The sequence below is a fragment of the Trichechus manatus genome, unplaced genomic scaffold, assembly GCF_000243295.1.
Source record: "Trichechus manatus latirostris isolate Lorelei unplaced genomic scaffold, TriManLat1.0 scaffold00008, whole genome shotgun sequence".
In the NCBI taxonomy this organism is placed as follows: domain Eukaryota; kingdom Metazoa; phylum Chordata; class Mammalia; order Sirenia; family Trichechidae; genus Trichechus; species Trichechus manatus.
The window spans coordinates 423245-433531 of record NW_004443944.1 but is presented as its reverse complement, the minus strand read 5'-3'; the positions used below and the strand labels follow the sequence as shown (position 1 = coordinate 433531).

Genomic DNA, 10287 nt, shown 5'->3' with positions numbered 1-10287 from the left:
CGGCGCACATCCCGGTGCCCGCGCAGAGGTGAGCCGAGGGCCGTGGCGGCGCGCGCGTTGGCACCAGGGGGGCGTGCGCACACGTGCTCCGGGGCGTGCAAGGCGGTGGGTGGGGCGCGGGCCTGTGCCTTCCCGACGGTCCCTGAGGGCTTCGGTGGGGCGCAGGTCAGGGGCATAAACTGGGCTTCTGGGGCCCTCCACCTCTCCAGCGCTGGGTGGAGTTGAGCGGAAAAGATCACCGGACCGGGTCCCTTGTCCCCCCCTGTCCCCGGGGACCAGAGTGCAGAGTTGGTGTGTAGGGGTGGGTGTCAGTCTCAATGTGCAGGAGGCGTTGCGCGGGGCCTGGGCCGACTGTCCAGGAATCGTGGGCTACTGATCACCGCCTCCCGGCCTAGTCCTGGACCCTTCTGCACTTCGGCCCGGCGAGCTGACTGTGGCCGGCTGGGCTCTGGTCCGCTGGGGCCCGGATCCCGCCGGTGCTTGGAGGCCGGCCTCCCTCTGGCCGCTGCGACTGCTGGCTGCCCCGCCCTCCTGGCCTGGCGCTGTGCCCGCAGCGGCGGTTGCACAACTCTGGTTAATGTGTGATGGGGGGCTGGGCCCGGCCTGACCCCGCCCCACCTGGGGCCTCAGACCCCTGCCCAGAACCAGGGCCTGAGGAGCCACCTGGATCAGAGCCCAGGCTTCGGAAGACCCCAGCGCCTGCCCTGCTCTTGGCTATCCGTGGTGGCTGGTGGCTCTGTAACCGGAGCAGGGGTGGAGCTGGGCCTCCAGCCCAGCTGCCGGGAGTGAGGGAGCCTGGGGCGCACACACGTGCCCAGGCCTGCACGTGTGTGCGCCGGCCAGGGGAGGGGCCTGGAGCACCTGCTGGGCACCCAACTGCGCCCTGCCACCCCTCTTCTTCAGAGTCCCTCCAGGAAGAGCGCGACTGGATGAGGTCATGGCTGCAGCGGCCCTTACAAGCCTGTCCACCAGCCCCCTCCTGCTGGGGACCCCGGCTGCAGCGTTCAGCTCAGGTGAGACTCAAGTCGTGGTCGGGGTGGGGGTGGGGCAAGCCTCAAGACCGCTGTCCCCCCAGGACCCTGAAGCATTGCCCCTGCGTGGGAAGCAGGGCCCCAGCATCTGGGCCGCCACCTTCCAAACGCAGCTCTTGGGCCCTCTTCTAAAACAGACACCAGAACGCCCAGCTCTTCACAGAGCCCCAGGCCCACGAGCCCCTGGGACGTACCCACTCTGCCTGGCTGGCTGCTCTCCGACCACGTGTTTCCCGAATGGGCCAGGCACCCCTATCCCCTCCCTGCGGCTCTGCCCACCAAGCTCAAGTGGACAGAGGAAGGCTGGAGGCTCCAAGGGTTAGGGGACTGGCGGAGAGCCCGCAGGAGCCCTGAGCCGGCTGTCCATGCAGAGCCCGGCTTGGAGCCCTGGAAGGAGGCCCTGGGCCGGCCGCTGGGCAGCTACAGCAGCAGCAGCAACAGTGGAGACTGGGACCTGGCCAGCGACCCGTCCTCCCCGTCCACACCGTCACCCCCACTGCCCCCTGAGGCAGCCCACTTCCTGTTCGGGGAGCCGGCCCAGAGGAAGAGGAAGGTGAATTTCGGGGCGGCGGCCAGGGTGGGGGTACGCAGGAGCCGGGCCTGACTGCCGGCCCCTGTGCCCCCAGAACTCGGCCCAGGTCATGTTCCAGTGTCTGTGGAAGAGCTGCGGGAAGGTGCTGAGCTCCGCCTCCGGGATGCAGAGACACATCCGCGTGGTGCACCTGGGGTGCGGCCCGGCAGGGCAGCGAGGGGCGGGGTCAGGGCAGCGAGAGGCGGGGCGTGGAGAGGGGCCAGGGCAGGGAGGGGCGGGCCACCTCGCTTCAGCTCCCTCACGTGTTCCAGACGCCAGGCCGAGACGGAGCAGAGCGATGGGGAGGAGGACTTCTACTACACAGAGCTGGACATTGGCGTGGACGCGCTGACCGATGGGCTGTCCAGCCTCACCCCAGTGTCCCCCACGGCCTCCGTGCCGCCCGCCTTCCCGCGCCTGGAGCTGCCGGAGCCCTCGGCCGTCCCGGGTCTGCTGCAGCCCCTAACCCTGCCCTCGCCCCCAATGCTGAGCTCCGTCGTCCCCCGACCGGTGTGCCACATCCACAGTGACCATGCCTACCAGGTGCGTGAGACCGGGATGAGCTGCTGGGGTGGGTCCCGTGGGTGCTCGCTCTGCAGGGGAGTGAGGCCAGGGCTGTGTCTCCCCCCCAGGGCTGCCTGGCACCCATCCACCTGGAGCCGCAGCCCACCACAGTCAGGGCCTGCTTCACGCCGGCCCTGCCTTCCAAGCTTGCTGCCAACCCCAGGTACGTGTGTGTCCAGGGGTCGGGCAGGGGCCAAGTGGGGAGGTCCCCAGCCCTACAGCGCCCTGTCCCCTCCCTGGTGCCTCCCAGGAAGCCCCGTGGTGATGCCAAGAAATGCCGGAAGGTGTACGGCATGGACCGCCGGGAGCTGTGGTGCACGGCATGCCGCTGGAAGAAGGCCTGCCAGCGCTTCCTGGACTGAGCCTCCCCCCAGTCCCGGGGCTTCTTAAAGGAGAAAATAAGCTACCCCCCACAACCCACACACACACACACCAGGGCTGCACAGCCTGGGAGAGGACAGACCTGGACTCCCAGCGGCAGGTCTATTTCCTAACGGGGGGAGTTGGTGACCCCGGGCCCCCAGAGGTGGGGGGGGGTCCCGACCACTCAAAGTGCCTCTGAAGAAACCAGCCTTTTGCACTAAAGTCAAACCACACGCCGTCCCCTCGCTGCAGGGTTCCCATGGCGGCCACCCTGCCTGTGAGCCCCAGACCTGCCAGGATGCTGATGGGGCCTCAGGCCATGCCATGCCAGCCCTCGATGCACTTTCAGGGTGCCCGGGGAGGGACCACCCCACTTACTGCGAGGGTCCGAGCGCCCTGGGGTGGCGTTCGTACTGCGTCCCCAAGCTCAGGTGTCTCCGTCTGGGCCGCACCAGGCGAAGAGGAAAATTAAAGATTTGGGGTTTTTCCATAATCTGTGTCTGCCTCCTGGTGGGAAGGAAGGGCACTGGGCCCCGTGGGGGTGGGGTGGTGGGCACCACAGGGGCTGGCACGAACCACCAGGGACTAGGTGTCTCCCTTGTCCCCTGCTGAGCCTTCCTGGGTCCCCTCACTCAAATCGACCCCAGGGACCTGTCAGGCTGTGACACACACACAGGCGTCTCTTTGAGCAGCAATTTCCCGATTTATTGAAACTGGTCGCTTTTGCAAGAATGTCTAAGCTAATCCCGTCACAGAAAGGAAACCCACAGGCAGGCCAGAGCACACCTAGGCAGACAAGAAACCATGAGACCCACTACCAGGGAGGTAACGTTTACCTGTCCTGTGGTTACAGAGAAGCAGGACAAGTTGTGTTCCCCAGCTGGTTATGAAAGATCTCCCCCAAATATTAAACACATCTCCAATACAAACACAGGTTTATAATAATTAATATAAAGTCGATATAATATAGATTATTCCCAGAAAAAAATCAACAATCTTCAAACACTGCCCTTTTTTTTTTTTTTTTCTGTCTTTTGTTTTTGTTGACAGGTTGAAAGCATGTTGAAAAAATAAATATTTAGGAAAAGCATGAACAGCACCCTCACTACAAGTTGCTCTAAACCAAAGGGCCAGATACAAAACACAATTTAGGATCTAAACCACCAAGTATGGCTTTTGTAAGAGTTGCACATGTCACAGAATGAGCTAAAATAAGATTCTCATAATATTGCAGAAAATTCCAGTTTTTGCATTTTCTCAGTTTTCTTTTTTAAAAGGGAAGATGTGCAAAATCGGGAGCATTAAGCTGTGTCTTTTGAGCTGAGGTCCCTATCGAATCATGGCAGTGTTCTGACTGTTTCCCAAACCCAGAGTCCAAATACACAATCTGGTCAGGATCCAGAGCTTAATACAAAAACCGTAGGTCCCCCGGTAGCTCGCAACCCCGGGGACTGCGGGTCCCACTTTGGTGTTGCAAGCACCAAAATACAAACAGACATAAACTAAAAAATACAAAATGTGAAATGTAATCTACACATTTTCCTCTTCATAAAAAAATATTTATTAGTTTAAACATTGATTGAAAAAAAAAAAAAAGATCAGTCACATAAAAAAAAAAAAAAACCCTTCATTTCGTGTCTTTTTCTCCTGACGCCTCCCGAGAGACACGTCCATCCGGGTCTCGGAAACGCCACACTTCCTGTCAGAACCTGCAATTGAAGAGAACACCTGGGGGAGCTGGTGGGAGGGGCCTGGACCCTCGTTCTTCTGGTACAGTATTGGTGTTAAAGAAGAAGAACCCCTGTGGCACCAACATCAGACCCCAAAAAGGCAGGGAGGGCAGTCCAGAGGGGGCAGCGGTCAGAGAGCAAGACGTCCTGAGTGTTGGGGGCAAGATGCCCTTTGCAGGAGGTGGGCTGGCCGTGGGGCCGGGTAGGTCAAGGTGGGGACTGGATCCCAGACGGAGCCAGGAGACACTTGTGGGTACAAAGGTCTAGTTGCCAAATGCATTTTGTAAGAAAGTAAGTCTGTCTAGAAAACAGATTAAAAAAGAGACATGGGGGCAAGGTACACAGTTCCGAGAGCAGGGTGAGGCTGAGCCCTCCACTGGTAAGTGGGGGCTCTTGCCCCGGATCCCCGGGGGGCGGCCCAAGACAGCAGGCAGCGACCGTGGTTAGGAAAATCCTGGCCACCTTCTCACTAAGGACTCCGGCTCCTCAGAGCTCACCGCGTCCCGCAGAGTGCTGTCTATGCAGGCAATTCCGGCTCCGCATACAGCACCCTCTCCTAGTTGACAGGAACGGTCGCTGATTTTATTTCAAAAAAAAAAAAAAGAAGCTTGTGGTTTCTCCCCTGTGGGCAGGCCCGGAGGCCGGGGCTCGTGTGTGCGACAGGGGAGACTCTCCCACTGGAACACAAGGTTGGGGGTTTTGGGGGCTTCTTTTTCCATATATAAATAGCTGTAATGAAATAAAAAAAGGTTTGTAAAGTCTGTGGAAAATGAAAACAATGTAATTCCAAATGGGTACTACTGCTCAGCACCCCAAGAAGTCCCTGCTCAGGTAGGCCCCCAAGGGGCACAAGGTGTCAGCCCCACTTCCAGCGCCTTCCCCAAAACCACAGCTGCTGGCAGCAGTGGGGGGCTTTGTTGGTGGCCAGGTGAGGAGACGGTGAGTGTCCCCATAAACCATGTGTGGACGTGAGGGAGGCGTAACACATGTCCGAGGGTCTGTCCTGCCCGGGCAGTCTGTCCAGCAGCCCACCCCCCAGGTGCTCATGGCAGGTGGGCCGCCAGTGTGTGGTGCACAGGAAGAGGCCTTTGCTTTTTGCTCAGAAAACTGAAAAAAAAAAAAAAAAAAAAAAAAAAACGGGGAAAAGACCATCCTGGGGATGAACCATTAGCTCAATGAAAAAATACAAGGGGGCTGGGCAGCAAGCTGGCGGGAAAACAACTCTGCGTGTGTCAAGTGAGGACACAGTGCCGACGGAACGACCTCCTGATGTTGGGACTTGGCCATTTGGTGACCCACGTGGGGGAGTGAGCCGCAGACGGCTTCACTGTAGCAGCAACAAGGCAGGAGCAGGTGCCTGGTCTCACCCACAGCCGTCAGCAGGAGCGGGCACCACTGACGGCCGGGAGCACGGCCAGGGAGGCAGAGCCGCGAGGGACGAGGCCAACGGGCTCTCCATGGAAGTGCACGCAGGAAAGGGGACTGGGCCTCCAAGGGGCTGCCGCATGGGCCTGGAGGGGTGTGGAGGCCAGGGTCCCCACGCGGCGGCCTCTCCGGATGGACGATAGCACCGAGCAGCAGCCCCGAGGGTTTCTGTTGAGCACCAAAGCCCAGAGGCAGGAGGGTCTCAGGCTGCCCTACACCAGGACCCTCCCTGGAGTTGAGCTGCTGAGGAGGACGAGGAGGTGGCGGTGGCGGCGGCGGTGGCTGGCGGCGGCGGCAGTGGCGGGCTGGACACTCTGCTCTCAGCTGTGCAAAACTCTCCCTCAAAACCTACCTCCGTCCTTGGCCTCAGGCCAGCCATGGCCACAGGGCTCCCTGTGATCTGGCCCAGGCTCCCTGATTTCATAAAACCCGACACTAAAGCAGAAGGGCCCTGGCCAGCTCGCTCCCCCAGTGTGCACTGCTGGGAACTCTGTCTATCCCCACCAGAGGATGCACAGACGGTCGGGCAGAAAACAGACGGATGGGGCGGGTGCAAGGCCCTGGAGGGGGCTCACATTCCCTTTTTCTCAAAGCATCCTGTGCCACCACCCCGCCCCACCCCACAGTAGCCCTGGGCCTGTCTTCTGAGTGGCCGGCTCCCGTCTGCATGTGTGTCTGGGGGTGGGCGAGCAGGTGGGTTGCAGGAGGGCTGGGAGAGGGCCGCCCCCTGGTGCTGCTCCGGGCTGGGGGCCCGCGGGCACACGATGAGGCGGTCGCCGTGCCCCCACCATCCAGCCTAGGAGACCCAGGCCAAGTCCTCATCAGGCTCCCCCGAGGGGCTGCGGGGCCCCGGCGGCGAGTCCTCGTCCTCCTTGTCGTCCCCAAGCAGTGCGTCCTCAGGGGCCAGGCCCCCGTCCTCATCCAGCTCTTCCTCGCCCTCCCCGCGGGGGTCATCGGGGTCCTCCAGATAGGGCCCGTCACCTGGGAACAGTGCTTCCGGGGAGCCCTCCCCCCCGCCACCGTGGTCCAGGGGTCCGGCCACGCCACGGCCCACACAGTCGGCACACACACCATGGCGTCGAGAACCGTGCTTGATGCCCACGCTGGCCGCTGACATGAACACACGGTTGCACACCTTGCACACGTACTTCTTGTCTTTGCTGTGCACCTGCAGAGACAGAGAGGGGTGGTCAGTGCAGAGGGCAGGGGGTGGGGTCCCTTCAGGGATGGGCGGTCCTCACTGGGAGAGAGGCCTCTGTAGGGGGATGGGGTCCCTTCAGGGATGGGAGGTCCTCACTGGGAGAGAGGCCTCTATAGGGGGATGGGGGCCCTGCAGGGGTGGGAAGACCAAGCAGGGTCCGAGCGCTCCTCCTGACCTCCGCAGACCACCCTGAGTGGAAGCAGGATTACTGTAAAGTCACAAAACTCTAAACCATGAAGACAGCAACTCGGATGTAAACAGCCCAACAAATTTCCCAGTGTCACCCGGGAGGGGACAGGTCGGGTGTGGGAACCAAGATGCAGTCTTTGAGCCAGCGAGTAGCCCGTGGGGCTGAGGCCCCAGCCTGCCCAGGGGCTGCCCCAAAGCTTCCTTGAAAGCGAGACAGACCTAATTCTAGAAACTCACACCTGCCTTTGAGGAGATGCTGCTAGATGTTAGAACCCAAGGCTTTCCCTCCCCTCAGCAGAAGGAAAAAAATTCAAGGCCAATCACAGCCAGAACCGTGTTCGAACGGAAGGGTCTTGGCAACCAGCCGGCACCATCAGGTTTACGGTGGTGACACCGAGCCCGGCAGCCTCCCTTGGTCGGGGGCTCACAAAGAGGGGGATCGGCTGTGTGGGGAGCGGTGGTGGGGGCTGCTCCAGAACACCTAGGCATCAGGAGGGCCTCTCAGGCATCTCGTGGCTGGGACCAGATGGCTGGGCATGCGTCCGAACGGACAAACTCTGGGAGGAGCGAGCGGGAAGGATGCCGGTGCCATGACAACCAGTGGAGCCACCCTGGATGGCCTCAGGAGCGTGGGCCAGGGCCACCACCACTGCAGCGGCCTCTGGCCTTGGAGAGCCGCAGGGCCCGCTGCTGCCAGGGACACCCCGCCCACGACAGGAGACGTCAGTGGAGAAAAGCACAGGCCCTTCCTCGTGAATTCTGAACACAGCTTTCAGGGATGAGCCCAGGTCAGAAGTCTGTGCCAGGTGAGCAAGTACTGGGACAATGCCGGCCTCCCGGGATCAGACACAGACTGAGCTCAGGGGGACCACCTGTGCCGTCGACAGGTGACAGTAAACAGAATGTGGTCCTCGCATGCAATGGGGTACTGCTCAGCGGCGGAGAGAAGTGAGGTCCAGACACAGGTGCAACAGATGAGCATCGTGCTGAGCGGAGAAGCCAGACAGAAAGGCTGCACCGTGATCCCACTTACATGCGACATCTGGAACAGGCGAACGCAGACAGACCCGCGTTTACCACTGATTACGGGCGCAGGCGGGGGAATGGGGGTGCTCCAGGGGTATAAGATTCTGTTTGGGGTGATGAACAAGTTTTGGAAATGCTGGTAGTGGCTGCACAACACGGTGGGTGACTTGTTGTCACTGGACTGTACAGTTTAAAATGGCTAAGCTGGCAAATTTTATACATATTCTACCACAATCAAATATTTTAATGTGCATTTACTTAATACATTAAGTTTAGTATGAATTTAATTAAAATTCATTCTTAACTTTAAAAAATTACTGGAACATAAACATGGTTTTGTTAAAGATCATCTTCTCCCGTCTAATCACATTGCTTTTCACATTTCATAGCGTAATAACACAATAATTCTCCCTGAACAGGAATAACTTAGGTGCGGTGTACGGCCCTCTAAGTTTTTATTATGGAGCCCTGAGGGCACAACGGTTCAGCTCTCAGCTGCTAACCGAAAGGTCGGTGGTTCAAACCCACACAGCAGCTCCTTGAGAGAAAGACCTTCCTGACCATCTGCTCCCATAACGATCTCAGTCTAGGGATGGCTATGGGGCAGTTCTCTGTCACATGGGGTCACTGTGAGTCAGCATCGACTCGACGGCACCCACCACCAACAACATCTCCCTAAGGCTCGTCTGTAAAATGGAGGTCTTGAGGGCTGGCTTGTTCCCATGGGCAGAAGCAAACAGGAAACCAGAGAAAAGTGCACTCTTGAACCATCCCTGAGCTCTCGGTGCCCGGTCAGAAGGGTCCACTCCAGGCCTTGCGAACTGCCTGGGCAGGGACCCCAATACAGGTCAAGTCTGGAAGGGCCAAGGGAACCCCCAGAACCCTGAGGTGAGCCCAGAATCCCAGGTGTGGAGGATAGTGGCCCTGGGCCAGCTGGCTCCACTGCAGAGGTGACAAGACCTCAGTAGCGAGGGTCCTGCCTACCAAGCCCCCCTTCTCAGAGACCTGGGGACCCCCAGACCCCTCTCAGAGACCTGCCTTCCTGTCCTCCCCTCTCAGAGACTTGGGGACCCCCGCCCCTTGCTCGGCTCCTGGGGGCTCTGCTCCTTCGAGTTGCACTGCAGGGGTGGCCCCCCCAGTCCACACACACCCAACTCCTCGCCCAACAGGGGACCTTAACACTCATCCCTGTGCCCACTGCTGCTCCCCAGCATGTTCCATCTTAGCTGTGAGCCTGGGCGCCTCCCCTGGGGCCTCCTGCTCAAACAGCCACCTGTTGCCCCTCACCCACACCTGGCCCAGGTCCTGCCCCTAAAGCCTTCAGGTGGATCCTACCTCACCTGAGTCCCCAGCCACCCGGCCCCTGGCCACCCGAGCCCCCAGTCACCCCGAGCAGGCCCTGTGGGCCACTACACCGCTGGAGATGCCCTCCTGATGTCTTGGCCGACTGCCCTTCTGTCCCAGCACAAGTGCCTTTTCTACTGTCCTCTCCTGGCCAAGCAGATCCACTCCTCAGGCCCCTGCTAACCACTCCAGGCAACATTGCTCAGTCTGGGGTCAGAACACCGGGCCAGGACAGGCTGGCGTGAGGGAGAGACAGGAACAGGGCTGGGGCGCTGCAGAGCAGAGAATGGGGGCTTGGGGTGCGGGAGCATGACTAGGCTCAAGGGTGGAGCAGAGGGTGGGATGGAGGAGGGCAAGAAGAGGCAGATCCTGACGTCGACAGGAAATCAACAGCAACAGGCGGGAGACGTGTTGGGTGGGCAGCAATGTGGCCTGCCTTCCCCGTGCACACACCCCACGTGCACACGCATGCATGCACACACCCACATGTGCACGCATGCATGCACACACACCCCACATGCACACGCATGCACGCACACACACCACGTTCAGACACATGCATGCACGCACACACACCCCACATGCACGCACATGCATGCACGCACACAAACCCCACGTGCACACACATGCACACACACACATGCCATGTGCACACGCATGCATGCACACACCACACCCAGACACATGCATGCACGCACACACACCCCACGTGCACACGCATGCACGCACACACACCACGTTCAGACACATGCATGCACGCACACACACCCCACATGCACACACATGCATGCACGCACACACACTCCACATGCACACACATGCATGCACGCACACACACCCCAC

The 10287-nt window shown here is 60.0% G+C and overlaps 2 protein-coding genes across 2 annotated transcripts in view; one reads left to right on the top strand and one right to left on the bottom strand.

The window, feature by feature from the left end:
* Positions 1–916: 916 nt before the first annotated feature.
* On the top strand, positions 917–2981 carry SLC2A4RG (SLC2A4 regulator). Its single transcript, XM_023741505.1, has 6 exons — positions 917–1013; positions 1403–1584; positions 1658–1758; positions 1875–2145; positions 2235–2329; positions 2417–2981. Exons 1-6 carry the CDS (start codon positions 938–940, stop codon positions 2526–2528), a joined length of 837 nt encoding a protein of 278 aa, XP_023597273.1. The 5' UTR covers positions 917–937; the 3' UTR covers positions 2529–2981.
* A 3499-nt stretch (positions 2982–6480) lies between these two features.
* The window catches only part of ZBTB46 (zinc finger and BTB domain containing 46), a 34660-nt gene continuing 30853 nt past the window's right edge, over positions 6481–10287 (bottom strand). The window contains exon 4 of the mRNA XM_004370166.2: positions 6481–6852. Within this exon, the coding sequence (XP_004370223.1) occupies positions 6481–6852 (372 nt within the window). The remainder of the gene's footprint in view (positions 6853–10287) is intronic.

Excerpts from the sequence above, each read along its gene's own strand:
- SLC2A4RG (XM_023741505.1), top strand. The coding sequence starts at position 938 with ATGGCTGCAGCGGCCCTTACAAGCCTGTCCACCAGCCCCCTCCTGCTG. Across the intron at positions 1,585-1,657 it reads CGGCCCAGAGGAAGAGGAAG|AACTCGGCCCAGGTCATGTT; the intron begins GTGAATTTCGGG and ends CTGTGCCCCCAG. Across the intron at positions 1,759-1,874 it reads ATCCGCGTGGTGCACCTGGG|ACGCCAGGCCGAGACGGAGC; the intron begins GTGCGGCCCGGC and ends CACGTGTTCCAG.